At 46.1% G+C, this 20,411-nt stretch overlaps 1 protein-coding gene across 7 annotated transcripts in view; it reads left to right on the forward strand.

Moving 5' to 3' along the window:
• Positions 1-20,411, forward strand: part of TASOR (transcription activation suppressor) — an 87,594-nt gene that overhangs the window by 13,706 nt on the left and 53,477 nt on the right. For all 7 annotated transcript variants that reach the window (XM_070738487.1, XM_070738488.1, XM_070738483.1 and 4 more), the window contains exons 4-8: positions 19-91; positions 769-860; positions 1,392-1,559; positions 10,511-10,632; positions 13,658-13,689. In XM_070738487.1, coding sequence (XP_070594588.1) covers positions 19-91; positions 769-860; positions 1,392-1,559; positions 10,511-10,632; positions 13,658-13,689 — 487 coding nt within the window. The remainder of the gene's footprint in view (positions 1-18; positions 92-768; positions 861-1,391; positions 1,560-10,510; positions 10,633-13,657; positions 13,690-20,411) is intronic.

Genomic DNA, 20,411 nt, shown 5'->3' on the forward strand with positions numbered 1-20,411 from the left:
AATATTGTTTAATTTCAGGTCCAAAATATATGTGAAAATGGCTTACAGGTGGGCCATTCCAAGATAACAATTCTCGGCAATCCTTCAATGGGTAATTATGTCTTCCTTTGCTATTAAATATGTGGCAACTAGAAATATGAAGGCAGAAAATGCATTGTGTCTAATTAATACATTTTCAACAAGATACCAACTTTATCCAGGTGACATATTCTGAATTTTTAAATTGGTTACCAGCCTGGGTTGTTTATTCTCTGCTTTAATCCAAATAATGTGTAAAAAAAATTCTTATAGAAATAAAAAATAACTTTGGTGACTCATAATTTTCTCATGCATTAATATTAAATGATTTGATTACTATATTTACAGACTTATTAAGGAAGTAGATGGCATACATTTTCTGTAAATAAATTTGGTTTTCCTAGATTAAAATGATGACTGCTGCTACTACTCAGATGGTGTTTCAGTAGTTTCATGGAATGTTTTAGGATCATAAAAGGGTGTGGCCTCTTATGTAGAAAAATAATTTCACATTCCTCAACACACTTCCAAAATCGACTTTAAAGTGATGACACCCCCCTCCCCCCCAGCACACATTCTTAGCTTGGTTGGGATGGATAAAACTCCAAATTTACCACTATTCCGTCATTGGAAACACCTTTCATTATTGGAAACATAACATTATGGAATGGCCGTTTTGACATTTCTTATATATCACCAAAATAATTATGTAAATGCAATTTGTTGACATACTGTTTTCACATCTTACAGGTATATATCTTTCCAAATATGCTGACTTGTTACAGGCTAATCCTCTGGAGGCTAGTGCAACTGGCGATATTATTATTTTTAAAGTAATAAAGGTACGTTTTGGGATTTCCCTTAAACTTTTAAGGATTCATCTTATGTATTAAGGAGAAATAGTAAACCAATATAACATGTTGTATTTAATGCAATAATATATGTGAAATAAAATACTTTAAATAACCTTTCTTTGTATAAAAGAGATTACAATATTTTAAAATTTAAACTTCTTTTAAAAGCACTGATGATGTTTTCTAGTTCAGAAATGAAATATGCAAGTAATCAATCAGGTTCAGCAAGCACCAAAGATTCCACAGTTCAACTATACATATATTTTCTTCACATTGTTATTAAGGGAGGTTGTATATTCATACGACTTAATTCCATAAGATTAAAAAGTGCACTGACAATTTAGAAAAATATTAATGCAATTTCAGATAAAGTCTGGTTGAATCGTTTTTTACTAAGCTGAGGGATATATTGGTTAATTGAACATTAATGTTCTGTTGTGTATGACTTTACAGAGCGGAAATGTTGTGGGCTTGCATTATACCTGGAATAATATTAATAACCATTTCCTAATATTTTAGGGGAAAATGAAGACTATATATGATAAATTTGATAACCAGCAAGTAAATGTAATGGATTCGGCTGTTAAAAATGCACTGGATCCTACACCAAAACATGAATGCCATGTTTCAAAAGCTGCAAACAAAATTACATCCAGCCGTACTTACAGGGCATATGAACGTACACAGGTAAAAATAATATTGTAAAATATTTATATGGCTGCCCTAACTTTCTAATTTAATATAGAAAAGTGTCTTCTAATTTGTAACATTTGGGTAACAGTACTTTGGATTGTGAACTATTCTACAGAATAACTTGAGTGAAACTTTGGTTGTACTTTTGGATACTGGCAAAAATGTGCCACAACTGATTAATAACTATCCTTTCTGGTAGCTAGAAATATTGCAAATACAGTGATCCCCCGCGTTTCGTGATCCCGATCATTGCGAAAGGCTATATGGCGATTTTTCAACCTGGAAGTCAAAACACCATCTGCGCATGCGTGCCCTTTTTTCTATGACCACGCATGCGTAGATGGCGCCGGGCAGATCAGCTGCTGGGCGGCTTCCCTGGGTCTTCCCCCTCTTGCTGGCGGGAGGGCGAGCGGCGGGCATCAGCGAGGAGTTTCCCCACCGCCCACGCAAACTCCTCGCTGCTGCCGCGCCCGCCGCTTGTCTTGTCCGCCCGCCGCTTGTCCGCCACTCGCCCGCCCGCGCGCCCGCCCTTCGCCCGCCCACGCCGTTCGCTCGCGCCGCTTCCCGGCTGAGTCCTGAAGCCAGAAGGCAAAGGCGAACTTCCGCGTTTGGCTTCGGGACTCAGCTGGGAAGCGGCGCTGGGGTTTCCCCACCGCCCACGCAAACTCCTCGCTGCCGCTCGCCCGCCCTTTGCCCGCCCACGCCGTTCGGTCGCGCCGCTTCCCAGCTGAGTCCTGAAGCGAACTTCCACGTTTGGCTTCAGGACTCAGCTGGGAAGCGGCGCGAGCGAACGGCGTGGGCGGGCGAAGGGCGGGCGAGCGGCAGCGAGGAGTTTGCGTGGGCGGTGGGGAAACCCCAGCGCCGCTTCCCAGCTGAGTCCCGAAGCCAAACGCAGAAGTTCGCCTTTGCCTTCTGGCTTCAGGACTCAGCTGGGAAGCGGCGCGAGCGAACGGCGTGGGCGGGCGAAGGGCGCGCGCGCGGTGCGCGCGCGGGCAGGCAGGCAGCGGACAAGCGGCGGGCGGATAAGACAAGCGGCGGGCGCGGCAGCAGCGAGGAGTTTGCGTGGGCGGCGGGGAAACCTCAATCTTCGGCTCCTCGCTGCTGCGGCGGAAGTAAAAACACCATCTGCGCATGCGCAGATGGTGTTTTTACTTCCGCACCGCTACTTCGCGAAAAACCGATCATTGCGAGGGGTCCTGGAACGGAACCCTCGCGATAATCGGGGGACCACTGTATACAGTTAGATCTGATAATATAGTCCAGTGATGACGAACCTTTTTTTGGTTTGCATGCCAAAATTGTGTGTGTGCGTGCACTAGTGCAAACATGTACCCAAACCTATTCCCTCCCCCCCACGCATATGCATTCCCTGCGCTTCCCCCTGCATGTGCATACAACCCGCCCCCACGCATGCGCACAGGCCTCACTGAAGCTTGGGATGGTTAAAAATCAGGCCCATTTTTTGCAGGGGCGGGGCTTTGGGACAGCAAAAATTGCTGTATTTAGGATATAAGATGCACCAACATTTTCACCCTTTTTAGAAAGGAAAAGGTGCGTCTTATCCTCTGAAAAATATGATATTTAAGAATGAAAAGGTCAAAATGTGTATCAGAAAGTACCGGTACTGGTATGGTTGTAGATTATGTTTTATATTTTATTGAAGTGATATGAAAGAAGACTTTTGGGGAAAAACTGTTGATCATTCCAAACAATTACTGTTCAGGGAAAAAAATGAGACAAAAAGTTATTGGGTCATTTGGAGATAAGAAATTGAATGAGATTGGTGACTGATAAATATTTGACTAGTTAAAGTTTCATTTTGAATACATGACAAGCAAGGCTATTCAAATACACATATGGAAAAGGAGTAATTCAAAAAGAATGATTTGATTGATTATTTAAAAGGTTGAGAGTATCAGTAAAAATGCAGAAATTGCGAGAAGTTTGAAAAGTGAAGCAGACTGGTTTTGGTAGGGAGAATGGCGGTTTGGAAAATATCAGGGAATTCGTGAAAAAAACGGAATAAATCAGGGGGAAAAACCAAACTCAAAAAAATCATATAAAAAAATAACAGATCATGCTGCCTGGCAGAGTCAAGCAAAAATAAGCATAACTGTGGCAACAACCTGCTTCTTCAGTTACCAATGTTTCTCCATGGCTTAGCTGTTTGGTGTGATGTCATCTACGATCGTGCCTTAACTAGATCGCAAGTTACAGGAAAATGTCAGAGAAATATCAGAGAATTTCAAAATGATTCCCCCCTGGACACCCTGTTATAAGTCCTGTATAAATAAAAAGCTACTATAAGATAATTTCCCCATAAAAGGAATGGAAAGTGGACACAAAAAAAGAGTTGAGGAAGCTACTTAGGACATGGTAAAAAAAAATGTTACACAAATATGTAAAACTTCACTAACAGGGACCATAAAAGCAGCAGGGAACCGAAAAATGCTATAAATGAGAAATAATGCAAATATTAATAAATAATTTCTGTTGAAGATAAAAAGTAAGGAAAAAGACATAGAATAAGGAATGATTAATGGGCAATGACCATGCAAATATCGAGTCCACTCAATCATCTCCAAGGTGGCTGAAAGGATGGAAAAGCGCAGTGATAAAGCCCTGCGGAAGATCTGTAATAAATCTGCTAAGGAAATCTCAAACTAGGATAGGGATCAAGTTCCCCGGGGCCCAGACAATCAACTGGCTGATGGAACAACAGATGATCCCCTGGCATTGGAAGCCCCAGTGCTGCCAAGACCAATCACTGACCTTTGGGGTCCTGCTGGTCTCACTTATTCTCAATGGCAATCCACTAAGATGGTGATTCCAGCTCAACCAAAGCCCGCTTCCAGGCCAACGGCCACAGAGCAACCCCAAGCCACAGAGACTTCTGCCATTTTTGATCCTGCCAACCTAGTTCAACTGTCCAAGGACCAGAGACCCTCAGGTCCACCTGGTCCAGTCAGGCAATCAGTCCAATTGCCTGTCCGATGTTTCAGATGCTGACATCTAGGACCACAAGGTGGAGGATGGAGATAGCGTGGCATTTGAGCTTTCAGAAGATGAGGGAATGACTCCAGCCTACTTCATCCAGTCTATTTCCACCCAGTCTCTTTAAATCACTCCTATTTAAAGTCAGCTTTAAGAGACCATCATGCCCCTCTGGAGGGGGTCATCCTGATCTGTTATTTTCAGAGACTACACCAGAAACTGACTTTGTTCCTGCTCCTCCTCAACTATTTCTGGACACATTTAAGAGACTGGTCAGTTCCAGCATCTGGCCCTTCAGCATTGTTCTTGGACAGAAAATATTTCAACATTGCGAACCTTTCTGACCTCCCTTCTGTGCCGTCTGTCGACGCTCCAGTTCTGGCCTTACATTCTCCCATTACTATGCTGGGAAAGTCGGAAGACTACTGAAACCGGAGGACAGGAGAACTGAACAGGTTCTGATAAAAGCATACCAGGCGGCTGCCTGGCAGTCAGAGCTTCTTGTAAATCCTCCTCCTTTGCCATGGACTGGCTCCTCCAATGGCCCGCTGATACCTGTCACAAGTGGTGTTTTGCCACAGGCCAAATTAAGGGGCAGACTCTGTTTGGGGAGTCCTTAGAATCGATTCTGGTGGAGTCCAGGACAGGAAGAAGGTCCTCTCTTCTCTTTTGAGGAAGGGCAATCCTTGTCAGGTCCCAAACTACCGATGGCCCTTTCAGTCAGCTGACCAGGGCTCCAGTTTCCCCTTGCAACGGGGATTAAACAAGGGCCTCTCCCTGAAAATTCTTCACAGACAGATAGTGGCCCTCTCCTCAGTTCTGTTTTGCGGCCAGATTGACTCCCTCCTACAGTTCCCTACGATTTGTCATTTTTTACAGGGGGCTTCCAACTTGCGCCTTCTGGTGATTCATTGTTATCTTTCCTGGGACTTCTAAGGGTGCTAAAATACCTCACAGGTCCCCCCTACGAACCGCTGAGGAAAGTGTTACTTTGTCATCTTACAAGGTCACCTTCCTGGTCGCCATCACAGCACGCAGGATCTCTGAACTATCCACACTCTGTGTTCAAAAAAACCTCTGTGTGTTCCACCTGGACTAGGTGGTTCTCCATTTAGACCTCTTGTTTCTTCCAAAGGTGAATTCTTCCTTTCATCGGGCACAACAGCTTGTTATGCCTTCCTACTGTTCACACCCCACTCACCTACTGGAAAGACTCTGGCACTCACTGGATGTTCGGAGGGCCCTCCGGATATATATATTTAGATTGGATCCGTTCCTTCCAGAAAATGGAGGCTCTTTTTGTAGCTTTTCACCCCTAATCCTTGGCCTCCAAGTGTCTTCGATGACCATTGGGGACTAGATTCGCAGCACTATCGCAAAAGCATATGAATTGTCTTCTTCGCCCTGACCCGCGGGCATCACAGCATACTCGATGCGCAGCCACGACTGCAGCCTGGGCTATTCAGGACCCCTTGGAAGAAGTGTGTTGAACAGCCACCTGGGTTTCACCATCTCAATTTATCCATCATTCCAGGATTGACACATATGTATCTACTGATGCGGCCTTTGGCCGGAGAGTATTACAGAGGGTGGTAGAGGACGTATCCTAGATGACATTGGACCGTTTCCACCCGAAGGAACCTAGGGCTTTGGTATGTCCCATACTGAATGCTGGCTTCACCCCTTGTGGAGAAGGGGCATTGGTTTTACCAGTCCCACCCTTGAACTGTCTGTATTGAGTGGATTCTAATGTGTACTTCACATTGGACCTGTTTAATCAGAGCTTACTGTTAACAAACATTTCCTGAATTTGCCACGTCGAGTCTAGTCTTTGGATTCATCAAAGCTAGGTCATAGCAGGGCAAATCCTGGCAAAAAAGATATACTCAGTCCTCATTCTGAGTCAACGAGGACAACCCATCCTGAATGCTGGCTCCACCTTATGAGGAGAGGCATGTCAAGTAATAGCAATGCCCCTTTAGATTTACGTATACAGATTGTCTTACAATTAATTGTTCAGCAACCAATTAAAATTATGATGGTTTTCAAACGTGGACTTTGCAACCCATGCCTGAGTTATGGCTGTGGCAGCATCCCTGTGGTCACATAACCAAAATTGAACTCTTTTCAATCTACTAACATTTATGACTTTAAGCAGTGCTGCAGTTATTTCTACCTGCTGTGTGCCAATCTCACCTCCCCCAAACTATACTGTTATACACAGTGACAACAGCATCATGGCTGGGGCTGAAGTGGAAACCTAAGGACTTCATCAGTCTCAGAAATCTGCCCCCCCCCCAATCTTACATTGTTTCAACCCCTGAGGAATAACAGACCTATACAACTACTCCGCCATTGTGTAAAACCCTAATTGGCCCCAATGTCCTGTGCTTCACAGGCTGGGCCATGCCTTATGCTATCCTCCAAGCCAGCGTCCTGACCCTTCTGCAAGCTGGTATCCCAAGCTGATATATTTGTAATCCTTTGTAAAGTTTCTTGTTGTAATGGAACGCATTAGTGGCCTTGAGGAAAGATGAGCAGAAATGCTGCCTAGGGAACAGTCAGACAAGAGGGTCTGGAGCCGGCAATAGCTTAATGGTCACAGAAAAAAAATGAGAAAGGACTTGTTCAAAAGGATAGGTAGCTAAAAGCAGCAAGCAGAAAGTTTGTACTTTCAAATTTTCTGGATTCTGTCAGTAAAAGTAGGATAATTTAATTTAGTTCTGTTTTTTTGTCTGGTTTGCCTGACAATATTGACATCAATCTTGTAAGTGATAGTAATGGCTGAGCTGGGGCTGCTGAGACTTTGGGCCACACTGTGGTATTATTTCCCGAGTCACCAAAAGAGGGCGCCCCACGGGAGCCCGGCAGGCATTGGTGGCTTAAGCGGGTGAGGGAGCTATGGCAGGTGCCGTCTCTTCCCGGCTGAGGCAGGTTAAGGGTGCCTTTGGGAGAGCCTAGTGGAAGTTGAGGGTGGCACCCATGATCCTTCGAGGGTATGGGTGTACGTGTGTCCGTGTGCGTTCCCAGCAGCTGCTACAAGAGGCAGGAGAATGGGGCTTGCGGCTGAAGAAGGGGGCGGGCATGGTGGTGCCGGCAGCAGCCTTGCTTCAGTCGCTGTAGCCCCGAGGGAAGCCAGAGAGCTCCGGCCTTTGCAAGTATCTTTTATGAAAAGCAAAAATTTAAAACCCTCAAATTTGCATTAAAGGCAGGGCCTCGGCATCGTCCCTCCGCACCACGAATTCTTTCCTAATTTGAAGTTGGAGCTGCGGAGGGTGGAAAAACGCATGCAGGAATTCTGGGAGTTGAAGTTTAAAGACCCCTGGGTTAGGGTTAGAAGTGCAAACCTGGCAAGATTAAGGCTTGTGGACTTCAATTCCCACTCCTGAGGCAGCATGGCTGATGCAGGAATTCTGGGAGTTGATGATGGACATACAGTTGTTGAGGAGGAATCCAGTTTTGAAGGATTTTAACTCTTAGGTTTTAGCTTGGTTGCTGATTGAGCTACTTTTTTTACTTTTTAATTTATTGTTTATTTATTTATTTATATTTATTTATTAGATTTGTATGCAGCCCCTCTGGGAGGCAAAACCCACAGCCACTCCGTCTTGTCAGGGTTGAGTTTGAGCCTGTTGACACCCATCCAGACCTCAACAGCCTCCAGGCACCGGCACATCACTTCCACTGCTTCGCTGACTGACATGGGGTGGAGATGTACAACTGGGTATCAGCGTACTGATGATACCTTACCCCATGCCCTTGGATGATCTGATCCAGCGGTTTCATGTAGATATTGAATAGCGGGGGGAGAGGACCGACCTCTGAGGCACCCCAAAAGGGAGAGATTTAGAGGACGACCTCTGACCCCCTAACACCGACTGCGACTGACCTGAGAGGTAGGAGGAGAACCACTGCAAAACAGTGCCACCCACTCCCAACCCCTCCAGCCAGCGCAGAAGGATACCATGGTCGATGGTATAGAAAGCCACTGAGAGGTCAAGAAGCACCAGGACAGAGGACAACCCCCTGTCCTGGGCCCGCCAGAGATCATCCATCAGCACGACCAAAGCAGTTTCCGTGCTGTAACCGGGCCTGAATCCTGACTGTTGAGGGCCTAGATAATCGGCTTCTTCCAAGGACTGCTGGAGCTGGATCGCCACCACCTTCTCAACAACCTTCCCCATAAAGGGAAGGTTGGAGACTGGATGATAGTTGTTGAGAACGGCTGGGTATAGGGAAGACTTCATGAGGAGGGGCGCACAAGTGCCTCCTTGTAGGGAGCCGGAAAGGACCCCCTCCCCAAAGAAGCGTTGACAATCTCCTGGACCCAGCTCCGTGTCACGTCCCTGCTGGCCGAAACCAACCAGGAGGGACACGGATCCAATAAACAGGTGGTGGAAGTCACAGCTCCAATGGCCTTGTCCACTTCATCAGGTGTCACCAGGTCAAACTCCTCCCAGACAGATGGACAAGGATGGGCCCCAGTCATCTCAACTGACTCATTGTCAGCCGACTCTGCTGTCCAATTGGAGACAAGGTCCGTCCGAATGTGAGCGATTTTATCAGCAAAAAATGTGTTAAAATCCTCGGCACTACCCTGCAAGGGCTCCCCCCCCCCCGATTAAGAAGGGAGCGGGTTACCCTAAACAGGGCAGCCGGGCGGAATTCCGCTGATGCAATGAAGGCGGCATGATACGCGCATCTTGCCGCCTTGTTAATACCAGATTGCTTTTGTTTACCCTCTTATCAAAAACATTTAATCTACTGATGTCTCAATTAATGTAATTTTATTGATTTCCATTTTTATAAGTTACCAGTACCCACTGCATTTTCTAACCTCGGCTTATACTTGGGTCAATAAGTTTTCCCAGTTGCCTCGGCTTATACTCGGGTCGGCTTATATTCAAGTATACAGTGATCCCCCGATCATTGCGAGGGTTCCGTTCCAGGACCCCTAGGAATGATCGGGTTTTAGCGAAGTAGCGCTGCGGAAGTAAAAACACCATCTGCGCATGCGCAGATGGTGTTTTTACTTCCGCAGCGCTAGCGAGGAGCCGAAGATTGGGGGCCGCGCGGCTGTTTTAAAACGTCGCCGCCGGCATGGGGGGCTTGCCAGCACCCCCCGGACCCCCAACCCGGGTTTGGGGGGCTGCTAGGAAGCCCCCCATGCCGGCGGCGACGTTTTAAAACAGCCGCGCGGCTTCCCAACTGAGTCCCGAAGACAAACGTCAAAGGCGAACTTCGGCTCCTCGCTAGCGGGCAGGCAGGCAGCGGACAAGCCGTTCGCTGGCACCGCTCGCGCTTCCCAGCTGAATCCTGAAGCCAATTCGCTTCAGGACTCAGCTGGGAAGCGGCGAGAATGAACGGCGTGGGCGGGCGAAGGGCGGGCGAGCGGCAGCGAGGAGTTTGCGTGGGCGGTGGGGAAACTCCTCGCTGATGTCCGCCGCTCGCCCTCCCGCCAGCAAGAGGGGGAAGACCTAGGGAAGCCACCCAGCAGCTGATCTGCCCGGCGCCATCTACGCATGCGTGCCCATAGAAAAAAGGGCGCGCATGCGCAGATGGTGTTTTTACTTCCGGGTTGCAAAATCGCCATATAGCCATTTCGCAATGATCGGAATCGCAATACCCAGGGGATCACTGTATACTGTATATATCTATAAAATTCAGCAAAAACATGTGATATATATCTATATATATCTATATCTCTTAACTTAAATAATTGAATGTATTCCTAAATAAAATTTCAGAAATGTGTTTGACAAATGGATTTCCCCCCCACATTTTTTTAAAATTAATTAATTAATTAAATTTATATTCCATCCATCTCCCTGATAAGGCTACTCTAGACTGCTCATCACTGGTGTAATTTTCAGCAAACTAGGAGATGATCAGTGAATTGAGTTGAGTTTAGTAAATTTCAGACAAAGTTATTTGTTATGCATTTTTTCCAGTATTACTTCTATGAATATCAAGTTCATGATATCAGGCAAAGACCAAGACAGATCTGTCCATATGCTGTTGTATCATTTTTGTACAAGGATGAAAAAATGCAAAAGTACTTGCCTCATGTAAGGTGAGTAAAGCTTTATTTATATTTTAAAAAATTCTGTGTAAAATATTAAGTTAAAATTTATGGTCTTTATTTAATCAAACCATTTATATACTGTTCAAATCCCTTATACTCTTTTAAAGCAACTAGTACTATTTGTGAGAACAGGTATATTATAAATTCTCCCTAAATAGTAGTGACAAGGCTCCCTTCAACTCTAAAAACAGTTTACTATATGGAAAGTGATGAATTCAGGTTTTTGCATTGATTTGCCTATGTAGCATTAAATGAATTTCAGAATTTTCAACAAAGTAGTGACAAACTATTTAACTTGTAATAACTTAAGTGATTTGCTAAGAATTAGAAATGGAAGGCCTCCAAAAACCTAATTATAATCGTGAGCATGTTCTGGGAAACAAAGAAACTTAAAAATGCAATCTAATGATAACTGAACTACCAAATGAGCTTCCTGTTAATAAAATCCTTAGTGTCCTCAGTTTGACTCATTGAAGTTCAGGTTATATAAATTTGTTTTGGCTGGATGTGGTTGAGATTCTTGGTTTGTTAAGTTTGGAACATCCCTCTGTAAAAGATAATTCATATTATTTCCTCATATTTAATGCTTCATGATTAATGTATTCAGTATATTTATGTAGAATTATTTGGATAATTTTGTACATTCTATTTTAAAGGATTCCATAGTTTCCCTTTGGGATTTGTTGTTTTGTTGACATTCTTAAAAACGATTACCGTATTTTCCTGTGTATAAGACGACTTTTTAACCCCTGAAAATCTTTTCCAAAGTGGGGGGTCGTCTTATACACCGGATACTCCTCGACCGGCGGAGGAAGCGCGGCGGCGGCAGGCTCCGGAGGGAGCTCGGGCGGTAGCGAGAAGACGGGATTCCGGGTGCTGAGCGCCACCTGCCCGCCGTTCCAGCGCCTCGGCCTGCTCGCCCGGCCTCTTGCCCGGCGGGGAGAGCAAAGGCGGCGGCGGGAGTAGCGGAGGCGAGGCGGAGAAGAAAGAAGCGGCGGATAGCTGGCGAGGCGCCGGCTAGAGGGCTGGACCCCGCCGCTTTGCCGCTGCTCCCGCCGCCGGCTTTGCTGGGGTTGAGCGCCACACCCGGCGGCAGGAACTGCGGGGGGAAGCCGGCGTAACGAGCCCTTGCCGCAGCTATCCGCCGCTTCTTTCTTCTCCGCCTCGCCTCCGCTACTCCCGCCGCCGCCTTTGCCTCTTGCCCGGCGGGGAGAGCAAAGGTGGTGGCGGGAGTAGCGGAGGCGAGGCGGAGAAGAAAGAAGCGGCGGATAGCTGCAGCAAGGGCTCGTTACGCCGGCTACCCCCCGCAGTTCCTGCCGCCGGGCGTGGCGCTCAACCCCAGCAAAGCCGGCGGCGGGAGCGGTGGCAAAGCGGCGGGGTCCAGCCCTCTAGCTGGCGCCTCGCCAGCTATCCGCCGCTTCTTTCTTCTCCGCCTCGCCTCCGCTACTCCCGCCGCCGCCTTTGCCTCTTGCCCGGCAGGGAGAGCAAAGGTGGCGGCGGGAGTAGCTGAGGCGAGGTGGAGAAGAAAGAAGCGGCGGATAGCTGCAGCAAGGGCTCGTTAGCCGGAGCGTACGCCGGCTACACCCCGCAGTTCCTGCCGTTTAACTTTGGCTTGTTAAATGATTCACAGGTACCGCTATGCTATATACTGTGGTTTACAAGTATATTGGCCATATACTATTGTTAAGCAAAAACCAAAACTAATCACAATATTACGTATTATAATTATTAATATTTGGCTTCCTTCCTTTTTTTCTGCTGTATATATCTCCAGTCTGTGTTTGTAGCTACGGTCTCCTTCCTCATTTGTTTGTCCCTTCACAGCATACCTTTCTGCATTGTATTTTCCATTGTTTCAGGGCAAACCAGTACTTTCCCCCCACCCATAGCAACAGTGTTGATCACTGACTACCCTTTGCATTTCTAAAAATACAACGCAGACATTTAATGCATCTATAATGTCTTCTCAATGCAATTCCCATTGAATGGAATGCTTTCCTCCTAGAAATAGCATGCACAATTTTGCTATTAAACTGCACAGAGTCTAGAAATGATTCAGTTCAGCATTTCACGAAGGGGCAGGAGATAAATGAATAAGTGGAGACAGCCCCCCCCCCCCAAAAAAAACCAGGCTTTCACTGGGGTTTGAAAAAAATAAATTCACCCCTTATTTTTAAAGATTATATTTTTAATAATTATATTTTTCAGGCCTGCAAGTGCCTGTTGTAAACGGGAAGAAAAGCCCAGAGTGAATTTTGACAATGTTTCCTTTCACAAACCTAACTACCTTTTTATTTGGTGTGCGTCAGAAGAGGGGTAGTCTTATACGGCGAGTATATCTCAAATTCTATATTTTAACTGGAAAAGTTAGGGGGTCGTCTTATACACCCAGTCGTCTTATACGCCGGAAAATACGGTATTTATTTATTTGATTTTTTTTAATGCCGCCCGTCTCCTTAGACTCAGGACTGCTTACAATATGTTAGCAATAGCACTTTTTAACAGAGCCAGCATATTGCCCCCACAATCCGGATCCTCATCTTATCCACCTCGGAAGGATGATGATGATGATTATTATTATTATTAATTCAATTTGTATGCCGCCCTTCTCCAAGGACTCGTAGCGGCTCACAACAGGAATACAGAATACAAATCCAAAGATTAAAAAAGCAAAACAGTTAAAAACCCTTAATTAAAAACACTCATACAACCCAAACAAGAACTAATGCCTTTTCCTGCAAATGACTTAAGACCTTTAGCTAACTGCAGTGTTAAAAAAGACGTAACTTTAACATGACCTTTAATCAAAAAACGTCCATTATCTTCATAATGTTTTGAAAGGTATAGAAGTAGCTGATGGGTGGTCAATGAAATATTGAAGTTTATTCTTTCATTTTTTCTATATGAAAAATATTTTATAAATTGTATACAGTTATTCTATAAAATCTAGATTTATTACATACAATAAAATGAATTATTTTTAAAATTATAACTGTATTTACTTTGCTTATAGATCAAAGACTTCTAGTATGGATAAGAGTACTGGTAAGAATTCAATTACTAAATAAAATTGTGGGCTATTGCCTGAAATCATAATTTGGGTACAGGTAGTCCTTGATTAATTCTTCATTTAGCAACGGTTTGAATTTATGATAGTGTTGAAAAAATAGATTCATGTCCAGTCTTCAAATTGATGACTGTTGCAGCATCTCCAGAGTTACATGATTGTGATTTAGGTGCTTTACAACTAATGCATATTTATGATTGATACAACAGTTTGGTGTCTTTTAACAGTGTCACTTAGCAGTGCAAGTCAGTTTACTAAATGAGGGATACCTCTAGAGGTAGCCTTCTTAAGGAAAGAAGCAACTTAGAACTAAGAAGAAATTTCCTGATAGTTTGAACAATTAATCAGTGGAACAACCTGCCTCTGGAAGACCTCTAAAGTCACTTTCGACTATTATTCTATTCTATTTTTCTATTCGATTTAAAGATAGATATATATTTTAGGCCAGTTGCCCCCAATCTTTTGAGCGCCGGGGCTGGTTCCATGGAGGACAGTTTTTCCACTGACTGGGGGTAGGTGCCTGGTTGGGTTTTCCCTTGCCTTCTGTGACCTGGTTCCTGGACTGCAGTTCCTGGAAGACTTTGGGTTAAAAGTGTCTTCTGTAGAAGGATAGGAAACTTGGGAGCTAGAATTAGGCTGGAATGTAAACTGGAAAGAGAGTGTTGCTGTTTTCCATATCAGTTATTGTTAAAGCTTTAAGATATTTTAAATACTTGACTGGGAAGCAATCTATTTTAAAGTACATTTTGTAATCCATTATATTTAATTTATGTAAATTCTTCAGTTAGGAAAAGAAAGAACATTCTCCACTGTGCTGCTTGGAGAATCCAAGCATGGGTTGACTTCTATCTATCTGCCCAGTGTCTGAGTTGTTACAATTTCTTGGCCATGCCTCCGCTTCTCGGCTGAGCCCCAGTTTTTTGACTGAGTATAACCTAAAGAGATGGAATACCAACTCTACAACTCAGACTTATTTCTTTTGCTTGGCTTATCTATCATCACATTCTACTGGAATTCAGGGGAGCAGGCACACAAGGAGTTTCTTTCTCGACGTCTAGTGGAGTTTCAGCACTCCCCCCACACCATAGCTGCCAGTGAGTGTGCTGGTCTTTCCTGGTTTGCCGGCATGACCGTAACCACCCCAGGACTCTGCAGAGAGGTAGCATTTTTGGATATCAGCCTGGCTATTTGCAGCTTTTTCAAGTTTGTGGTTGCCTGCTCCCTCTAATAGCTGTTGCCGGTGTGTGCGCTGGTCTCCTCGGTCTGCTGGCAAGACCACCACCACCTGAAGAGCTCAGCATTAGTGGCAGCTCCGGAGTCATTGCTCGATCAGTCAGGTTACACTCCGAGGATCGCTGCGTTCCTTGCGGCGCCAAAGAGCCATTTGAATGGTTTACACCATTTTATCTCACAGCTGTGGTGAATGTGCTGGGATTGCAAGCCTTACTTGGAGCCCCAAAGTGCCAATTTGCTGGTTCGCGCCATTTTGCCTCACAACCATAGTGAGTGTGCTGGCCTTTTACCTGGTGTGTCCGGCGCAGCCACCTCCACTCCTATTGTCCCTAGCACTAGCCTTGCAGATTGCCTGCCTTTCTAACCTAGGAGGCTGTTCTCTTTTCAAATTCGAGCTAACTTTATTGCAGAACGGCCTGTAATGGTCTATCTCTTCTTGCAAGATGGTGGAATGATCATTGACTGAGATTGGCAGCCAGACTGAACTTTCCACCAGTCAGGAGCTGCCAGGGAGGACATGGTCCTGGGAGTTCAAATCAGCCACCAAAGGGACCTCAAACAAAGGAGAAACCCCTGTGCCCCCAAAGGATTCCATTGCCTCAGACAGGGATGCCAAAAGGCGCCAAAAGGCATTGATAAAAACATTTTGCCAAAGCCCGAAGGCAGGCGGGGGCTGATAGATGTCAAGGGCCTCATTGGGGTAGTTGGATTTTTCCTGCTTTCCACAGCCTGAGCTTTCTCCTCAGTTCATTGAGGCAATGCAGACAGTGCCACTGAGCTACAGCCATTTCAGACAGCCTGCTATGAGGAGGACCTTGTTCCATTTCCCAGCTCAGAATATGCAGCAATGGAATCAACCTCTTATTTTCAGAGGTTCCACTCCAGAAGCAGCCTTTACCCCTACAGCAGTGAGACTCTAGTCAGGGGAGGGCTGAGGGCCTGGGCTATCTCAGGCTATACAAAATCTCATTGCTGAGACTATATCACAGGGGATAGTGGTAGGTCTGCAACAGAGGGGCCATTATCACCCCCTTTTGCCCAGCTTGTATACCCAGATCCTGGCACATCTGCCATCACTGCAGGGGACTACCTCGCCATACATCTCCCTGTGCAGCGAGAATTCACTCATGGGGGAGAGAGACCAGGAATTTTTGAATGATGAGGGGCTGATACCTGACCAGCCTGCCTTCACTGGTATTCCCCCCCCCCTCTTTATTCAAATCATTACTTTATAAGGCCAAAACATCAACCAGGGCATTCCAGACCTTTATGAAGGGCTGTTTTCATAACCAACCACAGAACAAACTGTTTGCTGATGTGATTCAATGGCAGTGGAACCAAACTGGTTCCCTTGGAACTCCCAGTGGCTTTATAGTGTACCTCAAGGAGCTCCTATAGTTACCAACATCGTAGAAGACTTAAAGGCAGAGGATAGGAAGGCAGAAGTGTCCTTCCACAAAATGCACCAGGCCGGACACCTGGGTAATTAGAGCAGCAATGGCTGCCTTTTTCTTTAACCAAGCCTCCTTGCTCTGGCTGTGCCAGATGCAAGTGAGGCTGCCCCCTGAGAAAACCAGGCTGCACCAAGATGCAAACAAGTTGGTGGCAGCCACCAAATTTTCAGCAACCGCAACACAACACAGCTAAATTCACATTCAGAACCTTGGCTTTAACTGTTACATCACGTCACCTCTTGTGGCTCTGCCAATGGCAGCCCGACGTGCGGACAAATCCCTACAAGGGTTCTAATCTCTTTGGGGAGGCCCTAGATCCCATCCTCATAGAGAATAAGGAAAGGAGGATAGTGATGCCATTTATGCACAGGCATGTGGACCGTAAACCATCATCTTATTTCCAAAGGCAGCCATTTTGATCAGCTGATACCAACGCTCCACAGTTTCAGTGGAACTATTCCCAGAGTTCCGACCATTTTCAAGGCAGGTCTACCTTCTGTGACAGAGGCAGGCGACAACCTCTGATCAAGTAGCCATTTCAAAGGTCCAGTATTAGATCATTTCTGGAAGGACTGGGATTTTATTTGATTCTTTTCTTAGTACAGTAGAGTTAGATCTCAGGAAACTCAACATGTGTACAAACATTTCAAGATGCAGTACCTGCACTCCCTCTTGGGCTGCATCCTAGAGGATGATCTGTTAATGTCTGTGGACCTGAAGGAGGCTTACCTCCATGTATCTATCAATTTTTCCCACCAAAGTTTCCTGTAATTTTGTTACACAGGACACCATTTTCAGTACCAGCTCCTGCCATTTGGCCTGTCATAGGTTCCCAGAACCATCACAAAACTGTTGGCAGCAACATTTTGATACAGTCGTCTTCCTTGTCTCAAGTGACAGAGGATCACCAAACCGTGATCCAGACTCTTCAGAGACATGGATTTTCAGTAAATATGGAAAAGAATCACCTGATTCCCACCACTCGCCTTCTTCATCTCAGCATGGTGTTAGACTCCAGGTCACGTGAGATTTATCTTTCCTAGGACCACCAGGACAGTAAGATACTTAGTGGAACGGATCCGGTCAGTAGAGTCAATGCTCCCTACTCTCCTGTCACAGCTCCTAGGAAAGATGATCTCTTGCATCACAATTGTCTGCATGCCAGGACTCTCCAATAGTTTCTTCCGCCACACTGGAGAACCAACAGCAGCAACTCCAAGATCAGAGTATGAGTTCCACTGAAAGTCTTTCAATCCCTTCACTGGTGGACTTCACAGCCATAAAGAAGGGATGCATATTCAGGGAACCCCAACGCATAACTATAACATCAGATGCAAGCCTATTTGGCTGGGGAGTCAACCTCCAGTCACAGATGATCCAGGGGAGGTGATCTCTGGTAGATCTAAAAAAATAATATCAGTCCAGTTGGCTTTCTGCTGCTTACACGATGCTGTTGCAGACTGCCATGTTCTGGTTTTAACAGACAGTGTGGCCACCAAAGCCCACATAAATCACGAGGGCGGCAGCCCCTCCAGATCCCTCATATGCAAGGCAAAGAAATTGGGGCTCTGGGCAGAGAGGCACATGCTCTCCATCAGCAGAGCCCATACCAGGATTGACAAATGTTCAGGCAGATTGCTGAGCAGGACGACAACAGACCATTCCGAGTGATGCCTGTATCTGGATTTTTTCAAAGAACTGTCTAAAAAGTTTGGCCACCCGATCGTGGGTTTGTTTGCCCATCCAACGAATGCCCAGTTGCTGAGGTTCTTTTCCAGGTTTGCAGCCCCGGGGGAGTAAGGAGTCAATGCACTCTACAGCCATTGGCCTCGGAGTCTGCTTTACACCTTCCTTCCTCTTCCCCTTATCCTTAGGGTGATCAGAAAGGTGTTAGCGGAGAGGCTGGAGGTCCTTCTTAATGCCCCTCATTGGCCCAGACTCCCCTGGTGTACAGATATGGTCAATCTCTCAGTATCTCGACCCTGGAGGATTCCCCAGGACAGGATTTCTCTCAGGCAGGGGGCTGTGCTCCATCCAGAGCCTCAGTGGCTCCAATTGACCATCTGCCACTTGAGAGGAACCTCCTGAGGAAGGACAACTTCTCTAGGAAGGAGATACACTATTCAGGCTTCCAGGTAGCCTTCGACAAATCAAATTTATAATGCTACATGGACTGTGTTCTGTCACTGGTGCGTCAAGGGACACATTGATCCCACCTCGGCATCAGTCCCAGAGATCCTGGACTTTCTACAAGAAGGGCTGGACAAGGGGTTGTCTTCCAATACCCTCCATCGGCAGGTGGCGGCACTGTCCACAGTATTGAAATGTGAGAATCCCTCACTCAACATCCGAAGGTGTGCAGATTTCTTAAAGGAGCCACTAACCTGAAACCCCTTGTGGTACATAGATACCCCATCTGGGACTTTACCTTGGTACTACAGGTCCTCACATCCACGGCAATCGAGCCATTGAGGACCACTAGTCTCCGGTTCTTAACCCTTAAGGTCACCTTCCTTGTGGCTATCACTTCAGCTAGGAGGATCTCTGAATTAGTGGCCCTTTTGGTGCATGAGGATCTTTGCATCTTCCATTAGGATAGGGTTATTCTGTGCTTGGACCCCTCCTTTCTGCCCAAGTTAAACTGGTTCCATAGAGCCCAGAAGATTATTCTACCTGATTTCTTCTTGGAACCTAATCACCCCCTGGAGAAAAGATGGCACACTTTGGACCTCAGGAGGGGTCTCTGCAGATATATTATCCTTTAAGAAAACAGAATCCTTGTTCATCTCATTCCAGACTTCAACCATGGGCAGGAAGGTGACTTCTTCCATTGTAGGTTGGTGGTTGAAGGCGTGCATTGCAAAGGTCTATGAACTTAAGGCCAGAGCTGTACCAGGGCAGATAATGACATACTGGACTAGGAGTGCAGCCACAATGGCCCCTTGGGTAACGCAAGCATCCAGGATCCGGGGGTGGTCACCATCATCAACATTTTACTGGAGAGCTATGCCTTTGTTGAGCAGAGGAAGCATGGCCAAGAAATTGTACCAACTCAGTCACTAGGCAGATAGACAGAAGTCAACTTACGCTTGGATACTCCTGCAGTGTCTTTTCTGTATTTGTTATTTTCTCCAATGCACTTGCAAGGAGAGTCCAACGTGGGTAATTCTCCAGTCTCATTGGAGGGACTGAGTTTTAATTTATACATTATGCAGGCACCGCCCCCTAGCCCACCAGTCATGAAAACTCAGTCGCAGTAAAGGGACCTTTTTGAGTTTTCTCTTCAGAAAGTATTAAAAATAGTATTGAAGTGTTAGTATTAAAAATTTGAAACTGATACTAATGCTTTTTCTTCCTTTTTCCTTTTGTTTTTCTGCAGGTACTTTGGATGGCTCCCTCCTTTGCAACAGCTATTTAGGCCCTCCGTGGGTTCTAATAGCTGCTTGTGTGCCCTGCCCCCCCCCTCTTTCCTTCAAACTCACTGACAGCGTGTAGCGTCTGTGGGGGGGGAAAGAACTGTTTAATCAGGGCAACCGGGTTCCCGGCCTCCGAGGTCGCTCCCGGCGGTGGAGGCGGTTGCCGTTGGGAGGGGCCTGCCCCTCCCGACGAATAGACCTGAGCCAGGGAAAAAAAGAGGCGACCGACAGGGCGAGCAGGGGAAGAACGGAACGGCCTCTTACCGAAGCCTCAGAACAGGAGCGGCCTTGGAAATGCGCGCCGGTTGTCTTGACAACGGCGCGGCCGCCATCTTTAGTTACCTCTCAGCAGGAATGAGCGGGAAAGGCCGTTAGCGTCGCGCCGGTTGCCATGGCAACGGCGCGGCAGCCATTTTTCGGTGACATGGTCTGGAAGCGACCTTGTAAATTGCTCCTGGTCACGCCCCTGTTCTGCCCAGAGACACGCAGCCGTAAAGACATTTCTCTTTGAGAGAGTTGTTGAGAGATATCGGTTGCGTGATCGCACAAAAGGCCTTGGTTTCTACGGTCAGGTTTGTGAGTGATTACAATGACGGA

Source organism: Erythrolamprus reginae, chromosome 2 (assembly GCF_031021105.1).
Source record: "Erythrolamprus reginae isolate rEryReg1 chromosome 2, rEryReg1.hap1, whole genome shotgun sequence".
Lineage (NCBI taxonomy): Eukaryota > Metazoa > Chordata > Lepidosauria > Squamata > Dipsadidae > Erythrolamprus > Erythrolamprus reginae.